The 18,469-nt window shown below is 41.4% G+C and overlaps 1 protein-coding gene across 1 annotated transcript in view; it reads left to right on the forward strand.

Annotated features, from left to right (window-relative positions):
• Window positions 1-18,469, forward strand: part of LOC114568535 (metastasis suppressor protein 1) — a 98,977-nt gene that overhangs the window by 14,489 nt on the left and 66,019 nt on the right. Inside the window, exons 2-3 of the mRNA XM_028598151.1 lie at window positions 2,599-2,660; window positions 8,120-8,193. Of these exons, the coding sequence (XP_028453952.1) occupies window positions 2,599-2,660; window positions 8,120-8,193 (136 nt within the window). The remainder of the gene's footprint in view (window positions 1-2,598; window positions 2,661-8,119; window positions 8,194-18,469) is intronic.

Below are 18,469 nucleotides of genomic sequence, written 5' to 3' on the forward strand. Positions count from 1 at the left end.
AAATATGCACCAAACAAGCGACTTTGAAATGTTGCTGTTTTCATGAATACAAAAGTTGGGTGACCCTCCCCCCTAGACTAAAAAAATGTGGATGACCCTCCCCTCAACAAAGCATAAAAAGACATGACCCTCCCCTATTTTCCTCCGGTGGTCCATGCCATAAATACAGAACGGTCCCTAATTGGTTAGTCATATTTTATTAAAAAAGTTAGCAATCTCGGATTCCAGCATCTTAAATGTAAATATTTTCTCATTCATCACTTTCAGAATGATATAATAATAGTCAAACACCAAAATGTTTAATTCTAGTCTAGACCTGCAATGATCAATCGATTAGTTGTCAACTAAGAAATGAATTGCAAACTATTTTGTTACTCAATCGGTTTGAGTCATTTTTCAAATTTGGAGTCCTTAATCTTATTATTATGAAAGGTTTATACAGTAGTGTTTCTATGATTTGAAATTGTTTCTGTGACCAAAAAACTGTTTAATAATAACAATATATTCTATATAATATTCACATTTAAGAAGCTTGAATCCGAGAATTTTAAAAATTCTCTGATTCAAGCTTCTTAAATGTGAATTTTTTCTAGTTCATTCACTCCTCTGTGACAGTAAAACTAAATATCTTTGAGTTGTGGACACAACAAGACACTTCAGGACGTGATGTTGGGCTTTGGGAAAAAACATTTTCGACATTTTTCTAGGGCTGTGCAATTAATTGAATTTCGATTTCAATTTCGATTTTGGCTCCCAACAATCACCAAAATAGTATAATCGAGAAAAAAAGATTATTTTGCCATGTTCTGTTTTGCAAGAACACTCTTATTTTGTCTTGTGTTCTGAATAACAAGCGCATGCGCACATCCGCCCCTCCTGAATCCATAAACTCTCTCAGCCTATACAGTCAGGGAGGCAAGTTGTGTGCATATCATCCGCAGGAATTTAAAAACTCAGCGCGAATAAAGATGGCAGAAGGAGATCAGCCACAGCAGCGTTTTGGTGAGCAAAAAAGGCAAAACCAACTTGGTTGTCTGGGAGCAGCTAACGTTAGCTAACCCTGCGGCTGCGGTCCCTCTGCCACTGCCTCCCCGCTGTAGTAAACTTTGTATTCTCCCGACACGCTGTATTCACTTACTTAAAAGTTTTTCCAGCTTAGTGGCGGTGCATATAGGCATACTGCTAAAAAACAACATGAAAAAACATAGTAACGTTCCCTCAGCATTTAGCGTAGTTGTTAAACTGTATGTAAAATGAGCAGGGACGTTAAATCAGCTGTTTCACGTAACGTTACTCTAAGGTACCGCCAATGTGCTGGATTTTTCCTTAGTAAATAAGCGACATTATTTTTGTCACAATGTTTAGTAATGAAAGTAGTAGTGGTCATAGTGAGTGAAAATGTGATGCGAGATGCACATTGTGTTATGTATCTGGAATTGTTCATTAGCTGTGTAAATTATGTGTGATATCTGTAAAGCTGAACCGACTCACAAAACAGAATTTATTCTGATCCAAAGAGTCTTTCTTTGAGATAAAGGACACTAACAGATTATACCCTGGACATTATCCATTATATCCAAAGGTTAATAAGTAATCGTGTTAAATAATCGTGATTTCAATATTGACCAAAATAATCATGATTATTATTTTTTCCATAATAGAGCAGCCCTACATTTTTCACAATTTTCCGACATTTTATAGTCCAAACAACTAATGGATTAATAGAGAAAATAATCAACAGATTATTCGACAATAAATATAAAGTAGAGCTGGGCAAAATATCGATATTATATTGATATCGGGATATGAGACTAGATATTGTTTTAGATTTTGGATAGCGTAATATAATATGGCATTGTGATATCGCCCAGCCCTAATAAAAAGGTTAGCCTTAATTGGTAGTCTGATACCACTACTTAGTGTTCCCATACGTAACTCCCAGTGACACGCTGACCTGATAACAGTTCTATCAGCACAGACACTGACCTTATTAAAGGTTTTTTACCAGACATGATCAATCCAGAGTGAAAACTGTTCTTTGGTCACAGAAACAATATGAAATCATAGCAACACTATTGTGTAAACCTTTCATAATAATAAGATTAACTCCAAATTTGTATGTTCACTGCTGTACAGCTCTGCGTGTGATTCAAGCTTTAAAGATATACAACCAACAGTTGTTCTGATGTAAATTCGATCGTTCCCTCCGACAAGGAGGTTATTTTTTTTAACTGGCATTTGTCTGTGGTCTTTCAGCAGGATAACGCAAAAACTACTGGGCAGATTTTCATGAAAGTTGGTGGAAGGGTCTAGCATGGGCCAAGGAAGAACCCATTACATTTTGGGCTGGATCCAAATCACAGAGCGGATACACCAATTATTTTCCACTTTCATTAACATTAAGAGAGAGGGCATTAGTGCTGCATTTACGTGGTGTCAAAATAATTGGAAAAATCTGTTTCACGACTGGGAAAATTCACGTTAACGCCCCCTCAAGTCGGAACGTTGACATTGTGAGATGGGGCACGCCTTGGAGGTCTTTGCTCTCCGAGTGATCTTCCAGTTCTGATATGATTTTTTTTCTCTTTTCTCTTTCAGGGCAGTTCTCCAGTTTGGGACGACTTCATCAGCAAGGCCAGCAAGCTACAGTCACAGCTCAGGTAATGATAAGTCATCTTCACCACTCCGACAACACACAAGTCACAAAACACAACACGCAAAAGAAGAAAACAGCAACACAGACTGTAAAGAAACGTGCTGAAAACGCAAGTCTTTTTCATGGGACGTGAAAACAATGTATTAGTAAAAGGCTAATGCTGGCCGTACACGCAATTAGGGGTGGGACTAAATATCGCTATGGCAGCATGTCATCCTTGCGATACAAGAATCGATACGCTGGTGCCAAATATCAATATTTTAATGAGTCAAATAAGGCACTCTGAAAGGAACATGCTGACTTATTGGGATTTTAGCTTATTCACTGTATCCCCCAGAGTTAGACAAGTCCATACATACCCTTCTCATCTCCGTGCGTGCTGTAACGCTGTCTGACGCTCCCAGCGCTAGCTTAGCCTAGCACAGATCCTGCAGGTAACCGGTTCCAACTAGCCTACTGCTCCCAATAAGTGACAAAATAACGCTAACATGTTCCTATTTCCATGTTGTGATTTGTATAGTCACAGGGTGTTCAAATAACAAGGTCACATGAGACACAGTCATCTTCTAACCGTACACATACTGGGAACTATATTCTCAGAAAGGTGAAGCACTGCTACTTCTGCTTCTTGGGCGGAGTGATTTGCTAGCAGCACCTGAAGCCCTGTGGTGAGGAGCAGAGAGTTCACTCAGAGTTGGAGTAATAGAGTCAACAATTACTAGATAGTAAAAGCATAGTGACCTTGTTATTTGAACACCCTGTGACTATACAATTCACAACATGTAAACAGGAACATGTTTGCATTATTTTGTCACTTATTGGGAGCAGTAGGCTAGTTGGAACCGGTTACCTCCAGGATCTGTGCTAGGCTAAGCTAGCGCTGGGGGCGTCAGACAGCGTTACAGCACGCACGGAGATGAGAAGGGTATGTATGGACTTATCTAACTATGGGGGTCACGGTGAATAAGCTAAAGTCCCAATAAGTTGCCGTGTTCCTTTTTTAATAGATTTCCCTGCTCTCAGTGTCACTACTTCATGGCTCCTTCGAGGGAAACTTGAACATAAGTTAACTAATCAAGGGGGAAGTGGTTTTCAACGGGATGGCGGACAGCAGTTTGAGGAAAATAACCGATGCCCCAGCCACGTTAAGGTCCAAAGTCTGGACCCACAGTTGCTCTAAAGTTGTGTAATATTAATTTACAGACTGTGCTGCAGAATTGTGCTGTTTTCTAACAGTTTGGACTGAATAAAGGGGGAACACCTGCAGTTATACTGCACTTAACCTTTTCACGGGCAGTTTGCATTCATAGTTAATTCGTAATGTTTTATTATAGGATTCTCTAGCAATATATTGATTATCAAAGAATTGTTGTGCGCTAATTTTATCAGTATTGTGAGGTACCCTGTGATTCCCAGCCCGACAGGCAATATCTTTTAATTTAATAATTAATGAAAGAATCAATTAATTAGGTTTTAACGTCTGTTTATTTGCTCGTGTTATCTGTATTTGAAGCACATTTATGTTTGTGTTGTCAAATTTGTAAATGTGTTTCCTTAAATTGCACTGTAGTAGTTAACTAATGTAGTTAACACACTGTTATTATTTATCCCACATGTGTAACCCCATATACAATGACAGACCTGACAACCACAGAAATCATAACTTTTGTAATGCATTTGAACAAATAAACACATTTCTGTGACATTAAAATAGTTGCCAATGACGCACAGAAAGAAACGACAACAAACATTGTTAAACTCCGCTGCTGATGTCATTACTGGTTGGCCACTCCCAACAAAGTGTAAAAAGCGTTTAGGGAAATGTGTGCACAGGTAGTACACACAAACACACACACACACACACACACACACACACACACACACACACACACACATACGTGGAGAGTCTGTACAACTTGAGCTCATGAAAATCCAATCAGTCGGCTTCACTAAGTGTTTAAATGTCAGGCTCACCTGTTCTCTCGCCTCGGCCCACACACACACACACACACACACACACACACACACACACACACACACACACACACACACACACACACACACACACACACACACCACTGAAGGTTGTGTACACACACGTAAAGAGAGACATGCACATAGAAAACGCAAACATACACTTAAACATGAATTCATCATGAACAATAACACAAAAACACACACACACACATACACACACACACTCAGACACTCACAACTCAATTAACCTTCTGTGGCTGGCAGAGATTAATGTTATCAGTGAGACCGATCAGCAGCCACCTCCAGAGATTCTGCACGGGGCCAGAGATCAGCAGAGGCTACAGCTGATTACAGACAGACAGACAGACAGACAGAGGCATCCTATAGGCATCACTTCTGTCTGGGGTTAGTTAGTTAGGGTTTATCCTGACAACTAACTGCCCATCTGACATAACACAGGGCACATTTGTAGTGCAGTTCCCTACGACATACATTTTTTTTACTTGAAAGTACTGTAGCACCGAAATGAGGTACTGAAAGTATCTGCTGGACTGATTGGCAAAGTAGATTTTGGTACCAATTTAAAAATAAATAAATAAATCGAAACCCGTATTTATCGTGATGTGTGATTCCTATCCCGTTTTTTTTTAACCAATGATTCACCTAAATATTTTCTGTTCATACAGTATCGCAAACGCGATTACATCATAAATCATAATGTTATCAATCAAATCCTAGAAAAACGTAGCTCAAAAAATAACAAACAATAAGTTGACTACTTTACAAGCAGCATTTCACATTAACAGCTAGGGGGCAGTAGTAGTACCATACACTAGCAGGCTCTTTTTTTTTTTTTTTTTACTGTCAATGGCTGTAACATACCAAAGAATAATAGGCAGTGATGCGGTCATCTTTACGACAGCAGGATGCTAACAAACAGTGATAACTGAGACTATCTACGTGTTGCGTCTAGCAACAATTAAAACACAAGAAGAGTGTCAACCACACCTCAAAAATAAGCACCTTAACAGTAAAGGGGAAAGGAAGAGCCAGTTTTTTGGACTGTCATGCTGTTAAGTTAGTCTTGTGTGAGACGTGCTATTAGCTGCAGCCTCAATCGACAGCCTCCCCTCACTATTGATAATCTGTATCCAGGAGAAGTCGAAGGGGACATGGAGGTAGCAGCTGAAACGCAGCTGTTTGCCATCAACAATAACGCACAGCGTGCAAGGATAACGGAGGAAATACTTCCTAGAGCTGGGCAATATATCGATATTATATCGGTATCGTGATATGAGACTAGATATCGTTTTAGATTTTGGATATCGTAATATCGTAAATGGCTTAAGTGTGGTCTTTTTCTGGTTTTAAAAGCTGCATTACAGTAAAGTGATGTCATTTTCTGAACTTACCAGACTGTTGTAACTGTTCTATTATTTGCCTTTACCCATTTAGTCATTATATCCACATTAACTGATGATTATTTATCAAAAATCTCATTGTGTAAATATGTTGTGAAAGCACCAATAGTCAACACTACAATAACGCTGTGTTATCAATATCGAGGTATTAGGTCAAAAATGTCGTGATATTTGATTTTCTCCATATCGCCCAGCCCTAATACTTCCTGTCGAGTTCACGAAGCTTGCGTTTGACAGGATCAAAGCTCCGGCTCCTTCTCCGTCGGGTCAGCACTAAAGTTGGGGTAGATGGAGATGCTGGACCCGTTGTACTCCAGCTTCTTTTTCATGCGGGCAAGGCAAAGGATTTTCACCTTCTCCTGGAAGTTGAGAAGATTGACCACAAAACAGACCCGGGGCCTAGCTCTGTTGCCTTGCCGGACAGTCGGAGAGCGATGGGCCCCCTCTCAATGACCGGCGGATTGGGGGGGAAGTGGTCTCGCCCCCAAGAAGCTGTGAAATCAGCCGGGACATGAAACCAAACGATATCACTGCCTTCAGCGGACTCTGGAACACCAACGAAGCGGAGATAAGAGCGTTGCGATGACGAGGAAACGTGGTTGAATAGATAAAAATGACGAGAATACACAAATCGTATGAAAACATGGGGATTAACAGCAGCACTGGCGTGTGATGGAACAGCCCGGTCTCACAGCAGTTTGCGCAATGGTCACGTTTTTTTTTTTTTTTTTTTTTTTTTAAAGGAATAAGCCACCGTTTGTTGAACTAGTGCTTATCATGGTCTACCCTGGCTGTAGATAGGTGGGCCAATGCATTTTTTTGTCTCAGTGCAAGTAATTAGGTTTTTTTTTTTTGTCTTTTGTTGGCTCACTTTTACTCACAACATGCTAACCGGCAACATAGGATTCCATTCACCACGCTAAGCTAACTAGCGGCGGCGCTGCCGGTGTTGCACCGGGCTAAAACGATGCATGCACAAAAAATGCGTTGGCCCACCTATCTACAGCTAGGGGAGACCGTGATAAGAACTATTTCAACAAACGCTGGCATATTCCTTTAAATTAATTTGTGTACCGGACATAAATTTTTTTTTTTTTTTTTTTTTTTTTTGTGGTGCTCAGCACGAAATGGGAAGCCTCTATACGGAGGTCGGGTTTAGAAGAACGGGTACAAAGTCATGGGGACATACTGTATATAGATAAGGAAAACGGGTGAACAGCTTAAAATTATATGCCTGTCACCATTTGTTTTTGCTCTAACAATATTTCGTTGTTAGGATATAGCAACGACAAAATAAAACTGAACTGAACTGGGGGACGTGCGACAACAACGGGACGGTTGTGTTTAGGAAAAGAAGAACGGGGGAAAGGAACAGTCAACCGTCAACAACAGGGAAATAAAAAGCCACACGCGGGACGCTATCCCCGGTCTCCTGGGTGAAAGGTCCTGTGCTGTTTGACCTATCAACTAGGGCTGCTCCCTCTTAGTCAATTAGTCGACTAATCGGTCGTTTTGGTCTTAGTCAACTTAGATTTCTGTAGTCCATTAGTCATGTTTTATGCTTTTTTCACGCTGAATGACTTATTTCCAAGAAATGTACGAGCACATTTCTGGTAAACACAAGAATTAAAGTGGTGCTTTTGCATGACTCTTTGTGGAGAAACTCAGATTTACAGATCTGTCGATTTAAATCAACTAATCGATTAGTCGATCCAATTGAATGAGTGTTAGTCGACTAAGAATTTCTTCAATTGAGCACAGCCCTACCATCAACTACCCGAACCAACCTCCCTACCCGGATTTTCGGCTTTTCATACTACTCCCTACCGTTGTCGTGCTTTGATCACAAAATATGCATCCCATTTAAATACATTACGTTAACATTCGTGCTCAGCACCACGAAAAAAACGACCTCAATACATTACATGACCAGTCTCACCGCAGGTCGTGAAATTGAATATATTGATCTTAATACATTTTCTAAAGATATTACATAGAAACTGTATATACTATTTTATAGCATATTCTCCTCCCTGACCAAACTTTCCCCTTTCATGTCTCCCAGGACGACGGTCGTCGCGGTAGCAGCCTTCCTGGATGCCTTTCAGAAGGTGGCCGACATGGCGACCAACAGCCGAGGTAGGCTGGAGACTTGTCTGTCTGTGTGGTTGTTTCCTTCTGTTTGGTGTCTCATTTTGTATATATATTGGATAGGGCTGCTCCCTCTTAGTCGATTAGTCGACAAATCGGCCGTTTTGGTCTATGCTATTTTCATGCTGAATGACTTATTTCCGAGAAACGTACGAGCAAATCTCTGGAAAATGCAAGAATTAAGGGTTGACATTTTACCTAATAGATATCACTGTGAAACCTGCTTTAATTACTTTCATTAAGGCAATTATTTGTTGTATTACACGTTTTCTGAAATGTTGTGTTTAAATATGCAAAGGAGGCGTTATCTTATTCAATATATGCATCCTTTTGCATGACTGTTCGTGGAGAAACTCAGATTTACAGATCTGTCGATTAAATCAACAAATCGATTAGTTGATACAATTGAATGAGTGTTAGTCGACTAAGAATTTGTTCAATTGAACACAGCCCTAATATTGAAAGATTTCAGATTGTTGTACTTTTTATGATCCAAAATCAAAGCGTCTCCAAACTTTTGGGAAATTTTACTTTGTTATGCATTCGTGCAACGCGTTTTTTAAATTTTTTTTATTTGACTGACTCCATGGAAGTGTGTGTTAGGTAAACACGAGTTGTTTGCCAAGTCAAGCCAAGCAGTAACTTTTTAAAAAATTTTATTTTTGAAAGAACTTTTGCTTGTAAATATGATTGCGCATAGAGAACCAATGGGATCGCTGTTTTTATTGGCATCGTTTGGAAAATTTGGTTTTGAATCCGATCATCGGTTCCCAAATTCCAACGTGCGAAAGTTTTGGTCCTCGTAGCGGCCACCGCATGTATCCTAGAAATGTAGACGCACCCTAGTGGCAGCAAATTTAATTTGCACAGAAGTCATTCTTAAAAAACGAAGATGTGTTCAGAGTTTTGCCGCCCGAATACGGCAAAAGTTGAATCTATCAACTAGCTATCGCTACCTTCTTCGTTGCTCTGCCTGGATGTAGCCTAACCTATTGAGTGCAGAGGGAATTTGAAAGACAACCGTTTATCCCGCCCCTTGGATTGAGCCCTGCCAATGGTGAGTTCCCAGACCCACCATCTGGATGTGGGTCAGGCTAGCCACCGTATGTCCAGGCGCTTGTTGCGTGTCGCAGGACTGGAGCTAAGTTAGCAGCCCTCTAAGGTGTGGCTTTATTTTACATTGGAAAAAGCCCGGTTGAACTGTAAATCCTCATTCAATAAAAAAGGCATGTGACCCATTGCAACTCCTCCTCCTCAAAGCAACGGAATCGAGAATCGATAAGAACCGAAATCGAAAGGAAGAATCACAATTGGAATCAGAATTGTTAAAATCCAAATGATGCCCAACCCTACTCACGAACGCTCCACGTTATACTATCACAGCTTTTTAAAGATAGAAAGATGCGAACAATAAGAAATTGGGACGAAATCAGGAGAGAAGTCAGTGGATTAGGTGGATTTTATACACAAAAGTGGTCGTCAGCTAATACGGATTCCGTTTAACCCTCCTGTTGTCCTCGGGTCAAATTTGACCCATTTCCAAAAGTTTCTACATCAGAAATGTGGGTTTCTTTTAAGCAAGTTGCCCAAAAATAGCATGGGTTGTTCCATAAAACACTCTTCTCAAGTCAAATTGAGGATCAGATGATTACTTTCATTGAATTTGGGGCGTATGAAAAAACAATGGAATGGTTTCTAAACAGTATTCTGACTAAACTTTGACAGTCTGTGATTATCCACTCAAATCATAACTAATTGTCGAAATAATTCATAATTCTAGGGTGTGTCACTTTGTAACACACGTTATAATGCTCGCCTAGCTGCTATCGTGGCACGCCCTCATTCTAGCCATATTCTGACTGGCTAGTAGTCCTTACCTAGGTACTGTCAGGGCACGCCCTCATAGGGCTGGGTATCGTTCAGAATCTTTCGATCCGGCGCCAATTTCGATACCGATTCCTAACGATACTTTTTTCGATACCATATGTTTTAAAATTAATTTCAACATCAACAAAAATACATTAAACACAAAGCTTTTATTTTCCACCTTAATTGTGAATTAAAACAGTTATCAAAATTAAAAAAATCTTGTAACACTGCTCACTCAGAGTAACATTAATAAAAGTGCCTTGCCTTACAAGCTCAGCCTGTCAGTCAGCCATCAGGGCATAGAAACCACCGTTGTGGCTAATTGTCTAAGAGGAAGTGTAACGTCAACAGCACCGCGATCGCTTTCAGCTCGCCATTAATATCAGCTCGCCATTAATATCACCTCGCCATTAATATCATATCGCAGAAAACGCTGCCTGCGTGAAGTTTCAAAAAACTATAACCACACTTGAGACCAACGGTGACTCTCTGTGACTTCAACAACACTGCAGACAGTTTACTCCGTCCGCACCTGTGTGTGTGTGTGTGTGTGTGTGTGTGTGTGTGTGTGTGTGTGTGTGTGTGTGTGTGTGTGTGTGTGTGTGTGTGTGTGTGTGTGTGTGTGTGTGTGTGTGTGTCGGTCGGTCGTGTGTGTGTGTGTGTGTGTCAATATGCAGAGAGGACAGATAAGCTTGCGCTTATGCGCTCAGATGCTTTTGGCACCGAAATTTGGCACCGAAAGATAAAGAATTTATTAGTTTTACACTTCATTTTGAAATTCATCAACTTTAAACCTCATTTTTATAAAATGATACCTATTTGTCATACATACCTGTAGTGCTCAAAGCTGAAATTATGAATTATTTTGACTAAGTTGTTTTTTAGTTGCTGCGCCACCTTGTTGCCTCCTCCGCCTGCTGTGGGATGGATGGATGGATGGATGGATGGATGGATGGATTCAGACGTGAACACTAATGATGGACTCGTTCTTTTGTGATCCGTGGCCGTCGGTCACAGAAACAGCAGGAGGTCTTGTTGTCATGTTGGTGAAAGCACGTTTCCTCTATCGGTTTGTACTTTTCCGTTATTGACAAATGATCAGTGGGGGTGGGGGGGTGGTGGGTGGGGGTGGGGTGGGGGGGCTGTCGCGGGGCTAAACTGGCACGCGAATCGAGGTCGCTTCCTGGATTGAATTTGATGAAGCAGGAAGTCTTGATGGGCAGCTCGGTTTGCTTGTGTGTTCTCTGCGCGTTTCCATGTCGTTATTCCGGCACAGCGCCCAGTGTTGATTCCTCTGCTTTTCTAGGAAACTGCAGTTTGTGGTGGGCTCTGTGTATTTTGTTTCGGGAAACTTTCTCTTTAAGGATGTGTGTGTGTGTTTGTGCGTGTGTGTGTGTCCACAGTGGGATGTAGGCCAGCTTCCTGTCGAGGCGACTCACTGTCACAATGACAACAGTAGCCGAGGAAACAATCAGTCAACGCTACGATGATTCTAGGGCTCTGGGTCACATCCGCTCTGTAATTGACTCTGTGTGTGTGTGTGTGTGTGTGTGTGTGTGTGTGTGTGTGTGTGTGTGTGTGTGTGTGTGTGTGTGTGTGTGTGTGTGTGTGTGTGTGTGTGTGTGTGTGTGTGTGTGTGTGGATACCTTCTACACCTGGAGCAGAGCAGTGTGTACAATTATTGGTTTCTTTCAGCAACTGTTGGGACAATTAGAGGTTAGTGGAGCCCCACCTAGTTCCTCTTCGGAACACGAGACAAAAATAGGAGCTTACTTGCAAAATGGAACGTGTGCAAAATGATCGTTTTTTTCTCGAGTACATTGTTTTGTGACCTGCGATTTAAAATCGGATTAATTGCACATCTGTAGAACATAAGCGTATTGTTTTGCAAGCTTGGATACTTTGGTGAAAAAACTAATAAAACATGTTCATGTTATAATGTAGATAAACAGCATTATTGCAACTTTCCAGCTACTTTAATTAACATGGTGAAACTGTGATCCCATCTGCATTCCGTTTCCCTCAGTACATATACTATGCTGTTGCAAGCGTTAGCGTCCCCCCACCTCTGACCCATGGAATCAAACCGTACATGCTACTTTTTGCTGATTTTAAAATATAATAAAAATGTAAATAGTCCAAAAAAATGAGAAAAAAAAACGGAGACTCAGACTCCAGACTAGGGCTGTGGGAACGAATTCCGAAAGTCGAAAATAATTTGAATAGTAAAAAAAAATCCATTCTGTTCGAATGCTGAAATTACTATTCACATTTTTTTTTTAGCTAATCTCCCTCTTCTAATGTCTGATGAACAATAAGATACGAGAGTGAAAAACACAAGGCAAGTATTTTAAGTGCAAACAGTTGATTTGATCTGTGCCTCATCTTCAGTTACCGGTGAAATATATACATGAAATACTGGAGAGTTTTTAAGTATTGCTACACTTTTAAGGGTCTAAAAGTGTGTGACATTTTATGCCAAAACGGATAAAAAGGCAGATTAGAAGGCGTCCAAAAGAGCCGCTGATGTGCAGTAGAGGAATAAATGATGGGAGAGAGGAAGAGCAGGTAGAGGAGAAAGACAGAGGGCAGATGGCGATGGGGAGAGAGGGAGAGAGAGAGAGAGAGAGAGAGAGAGATGATGGATGGAGGGGGGAGGGAGGCTGTTGGCTGTCATGTCCAGTCGGCTGCTGCTGGTGCTCATGGCAACGAGATGGAAATCACTGCAGGCTTCAGTCCCAGAAAAAGAACCAATATCTTATCTTAACTCATATTATCTTATTTCTTCTAATCTTATTTCTTATTTCTTATTTCATCTAATCTTATTTCTTCTAATCTTATTTCATCTAAACGTATTTCTTCTTATCTTATTTCATCTTATTTTATCTCAATCTATCTCTTATCTTATTTCTTATCTTATTTCTGATTATGTTATCCTTTTTTATTTTATCATATCTTATGTCATCTTATTTCATCTAATCTTATCTTAATGCCATTACATGATCATTCTGTAGATTAACTGATTCATCACTCAGAAAAATAATCCATAAACTTTGATCATATATGTGAAATTTAACCCAAAAGTTCAGGTAAACCGACATTCAGTCACGTTGTCATCCTGTCTAACAAACCATGTCCATGTTCATAAAAAAAAAAGCAGCCAAATTACATTTCTTTTCTCTCGCTTAAATGACGAAAAGTAAAAAGCAAAAGGCAAAAAAACCCTCCACGTATTTTTCCCATGAGGGTCATTTAGATAATGTATTCCTGTTGATAGGCCTACTTTTTCCTTAAAAACATTCTACCACGTGTGCAGTCACGTGACTTCGCCCCAGAACCATTCGGCCGCATGGAAAGCATAACTGAGGATAATTCAAACACCGAGTCCGAGTCAGCTGAGCAACTTGGGCCCAAAAAAAAACACTGTCTGTTGTCTGGAAACATTTTGGCTTCAGAAAAGATGATTTTCAGAACAACATGATTAATTATCGTTCATTTATCGTTATCGAGGTAAAATGTGCAATGAGTCGTGATTTTGATTCGTCCTATCGTGCAGCCCTAACTTTATGACCCTCCTACTTCAGGAACTCTCCACGTTGATGGGAGTTGACAGCTGGGGAGGATTCAAACATGGTTTCTTAATTGGACAATGGACAATCTCCATCTGATCTCATCTGACGCACACAACAAACACTATGGAGATAAGACGCGGCCTATCCTGCTCCTCTCTACCTGCTATTGTGTGTGTGTGTGTGTGTGTGTGTTGGTCTGTGGTTACCATAGCAACCTGCTGCCGAGGAGGATTGCGTCCTTAAAGGGCCGGTGAGCGCCGGCGCTTTGTCAGGGGCCGCGTCAATGTGTCAACACCCGATAACTGGGTCGGACAGAGGAGGAAGGAAGGAAGGAAGGAAGGAAGGAATGAGAGGAGAGGAGATGAGACATCAGAGAGGGTGAGGAGATCGAAAGTGAAAGGAAAGGGAGGAGGGATAACAAGGAATGAAAAGAGGTGGGGGAAAGGAGAAGACACAGATAGGAAAGGAGGGAGACGGAGAGTGAAATTTAGGCTTCGTTTATGCCGACCTTACACCAAACAGCTTCAAGCGATTCCAACTATCGCAGACAAATTTATAATATATATATAATATATCGGAACCCTGCGTGTTACCCTGCAAGATCCCCAAGGTCTTTACATATTACGACAGTCTTTAAAGGTCCCATGACATGGTGCTCTTTGGATGCTTTTATATAGACCTTAGTGGTCCCCTAATAATGTATCTGAAGTCTCTTTTATATAGACCTTAGTGGTCCCCTAATACTGTATCTGAAGTCTCTTTTATATAGACCTTAGTGGTCCCCTAATACTGTATCTGAAGTCTCTTTTATATAGACCTTAGTGGTCCCCTAATACTGTATCTGAAGTCTCTTTTATATAGACCTTAGTGGTCCCCTAATACTGTATCTGAAGTCTCTTTTATATAGACCTTAGTGGTCCCCTAATACTGTATCTGAAGTCTCTTTTATATAGACCTTAGTGGTCCCCTAATACTGTATCTGAAGTCTCTTTCCCGAAATTCAGCCTTGGTGCAAAATTACAGCTAGGGCTGGGTAACGAACGTCGATACTTTTATGGCACAGAAAAATCATTTATCTTTCGGTGCCAAATTTCGGTTCCAAAAGTGTCTGAGAGCGTAAGCGCAAGCTTATCTGTCCTCTCTGCATATTGACACAGAGCGGAGCTCGGACCGACACACACACACACACACACGCACACACACGGAGAAGTGTGGACGGAGTAAACTGTCTGCAGTGTTGTTGAAGTCACAGAGAGTCACCGTTGGTCTCAAGTGTAGTTACAGTTTTTTAAAGCTTCACGCAGGCAGCGTTTGCTGCGATATGATATTAATGGCGAGCCGAAAGCAGTCGCGGTGCTGTTGGTTATATTTCCTCTGAGACAAGCATGCACAACGGTGGTTTCTCTGCCCTGATGACTGACTGACAGGCTGAGCTTGCAAGGCACGGCACTTGTAATAATGTTACTCTGAGTGAGCAGTGTTACCAGAATTTTTCACAATTAAGGTGGAAAATAAAAGCTTTGTGTTTAAATGTATTTTTGTTGATGTTGAAATGGATTTTTAAACATATGGTATCGTTAGGAACCGGCATCGAAACTGAGGCACCGAAATTGGCACCGGATCGAAAGATTTTGAACGATGCCCAGCCCTGATTACAGCCACTAGAGGCAGTCCCACAATGAGCTTTCCTTAGCATGTGCCATTTCTGTGTCTGTAGCTTTAAATGCTATTGAGGAGGAGAGAGGGGGGAGGGTGGGGGTGTGGCCTTAACCAACTGCCACTTTGCTCGTTTGAAAGCCATGATGTCTCTCTCTCTCTCTCTCTCATGGGTGGGCCAAATTCTCTGGGCGGGCAAAGCAGAGAAAGGGGAGGTAACCTTGCTCCTTATGACCTCATAAGGAGAAGATTCCAGATCGGCCCATCTGAGCTTTCATTTTCTCAAAGACAGAGCAGGATACCCAGGGCTCGGTTTACACCTATCACCATTTCTAGCCACTGGGGGACCATAGGCAGGCTGGGGGAACACATATTAATGTTAAAAAAACCTCATAAAGTGACATTTTCATGCCATTTATCTTTAACGTTAGATGTCTGATTATTGTCTTTATATGTGAGCGCGGCTTAAAACGTACAATAACACATCTGATTTTGTCGGAATGTGAAGACGGGAAAAAGACTGACTCGGACTGAGTGTTATGACCACCTTACACCAAACGATTGAGACGACGGGAGCGCGCCCCCCCAACTCTAGCAAGACTCGTGATTTCATTCCTGTCTGCGACGGCGGAATTGCTCGAAAAGTCGTTTGGTATAAGGTCGGCATAGCTTTACCAGATAGTACGCAACTGTCCTGCTATTTTTACAAACGTGTGAACTCACCACAGACACTTGCGTTGTTCACGGTCTGGCGCTGCTGAGAGTGAATAGGGGGAACACTGGAATGGATACTTGACGTTATTTTTAAACAAAATGGAAACGCCGATGTATGAAATATACGTAAAATGCATACAAATTACAGCGCGTTCCTTTTCTGTGGCTATATGTACGAATGGTCCATGAGAACATCTTGCCTCGAGCAAGACACTGAACCCAAAGTTGCTCCCGGTGGGCAGACCTGCACCTACCGTGCCTGGCAGTCCATTTACCATTTCATATAAATCATCGAGAGTTACAGCCCTAGTCTCATGTAAATGTTTGTTTTCTATTGTCTCACCTTGAAAAAGTCTTGGAATTCCATTAAAAAAAAACTCATCTGGAAAGTGACTTCCAGATGAGTTTTTTAATGTTTAATTTTTAATGACACTGAAGTGGACCCTTGATATATTCCCAGGTTAGTCATGTGCTGTCACAACTTCTGTACCCCATCAACAGCCTAACTGCTGGCTGTAAAAAAGAAGAAGAAAAAAAGCCAGTTTATGAGCCACAAAAGGCTTGTAAAGGCCAGATGTTGTTTTTGGGGTTTAAACATTCCCACCATGTTGCGGTGAATCTGTGTGAGCAGAGCACATGGAGCTGATACGAAGCTGCGGGGTTAAATCCTCCTGCTGGTCCTCCTCAGTCGCAAATGACAGCGCTCGAACTGGCGTCCAGCACTCTTTCAGCTCCCAGTAAGGGCATATACCAGCATCAGCTGGAGCTACAGCAGCATACTCTAACATTAATCGACCATAACTCTAAAACTGTCGCACAAACTTTATTTATTCACGTGTGATGGTTAAACATCTCACTCCAAAACCATAATTCTGCAGCTCTAACCGCCTCCACTCTTGTGGTTTCAGTCTTTCTTTCATCTTTCCACCAGATGTTGAACTGTGCTGCAGTTTGAAAGATTTTTCGCTCCCATTCAGCCACATTTTTGTTCCAGTCTATTTTGCTATCTTGAATGGCACTACCAAGTTTTGAAGCTTCGCTTCGCTTCGCTTCGCTTCGCTTCAAAACTCAAACCTCCTATGGCGCCATTTTGATGCTACCAAATGATCACCCGATGTTAGCATTCCACTGACTGCCAATGACTTTGACTTCACTTTGACAGCGAATAACTTTACATCAGAAGCGTTTAAAGACTTTTCTTGTCCATTGTTTATTTCTAAAGAAACATGACAATTTATAAAAGGCCCCATTACCTTTTATCTCACATTATGGCTCCGTAGCAGAAATCTTTATAAAAATATGATTGTGTCATAACCACGCGACTTACTGTTGCACAGTCGAGGAATTACCGTATAGTACAGGAGAAACTTGCAGGCAGTATCGACTTACATTAACTGTTTAAGATTAATTACTAATGTTAACTAGCATTTTAGTTAGCAATAATTAGCCTGTGCCTATGTTCTCTCCTTACATATACCTACGCTCTCCGTCTCTGTAAGATTGGGAATGATTGAGATTTCTCTCGGCACAGCTACCATTAGACTTCCAACTTTCAGACACGTTGCTCACGTTACATTTACGTCTTCGAGCTCAGTTGGAGGCTGCTCAGTAACGCTCAGCCAGCACCGGGAAAGTGCTTCTAATATCCTTCACTGGTCTCCGTCCAGAGCAACGGGATCTGTTGGTCCAGTTTATATACTGTCTATGGGCTCTACAGTACCCATAAGCCTCAGCAGCTGCAACTCAAAGCTGTAAGTAATAAGTAAGTTGTAACCCGTGTTTTCTCAACCTTCTGCTGGTGAAAGTGCCCTGGAACGGCAGTCAAACCCCTAACTCACTACCTGTAAACTGGTACCAGATCGGACCAGTCCCAGTTTTTGATGTCACACACATAAACAACAATGGCGACACCCTTTTGATGCTGTACAGACGCCGGCGATTAACGGTGAGAAATAGAAATAAATAGACATAAATAGGCAACGTAAAGTAATTCCGCACATTGCAATCAAAACAATACACATACGATTGTGTACTACTACAGGTTATGTTTATTAAATGAAGCCCAAAATATGTCGCCGACTGGAAATCGCTAGTATCAGCCAGCGCTAGCTAACGTCAACGTTAGGTAGCCGCTAGCTAGCGCCTAGCTAGAAGGGTCTGTCGTGACCTTGCCTGGAACGCTACCAGGTCGTGAGCCGTGACTTGAAGTCGTGACTTACGGGCTAAAAATTGGGTCTGGAAACGCACCATAAATGGCTACATCTGCAAAATGCTTGTGTACTCCAAATCTGATCCAAAGCCTCTCCTCCATTAGTGGTACAGAAAAAAACTAAGCTTGTTCAGATGACATGACACATAGCTTTTTAAGTGTTGTTAACTGAGCAAAAAAAAGACTGTGTGTGTGTGGGCGGCTCCCAGATGGCCTCCTTTGGCAGCTCATTTACTGATATCAT

This window comes from Perca flavescens, chromosome 14, assembly GCF_004354835.1.
Source record: "Perca flavescens isolate YP-PL-M2 chromosome 14, PFLA_1.0, whole genome shotgun sequence".
Taxonomy (NCBI): Eukaryota; Metazoa; Chordata; class Actinopteri; order Perciformes; family Percidae; genus Perca; species Perca flavescens.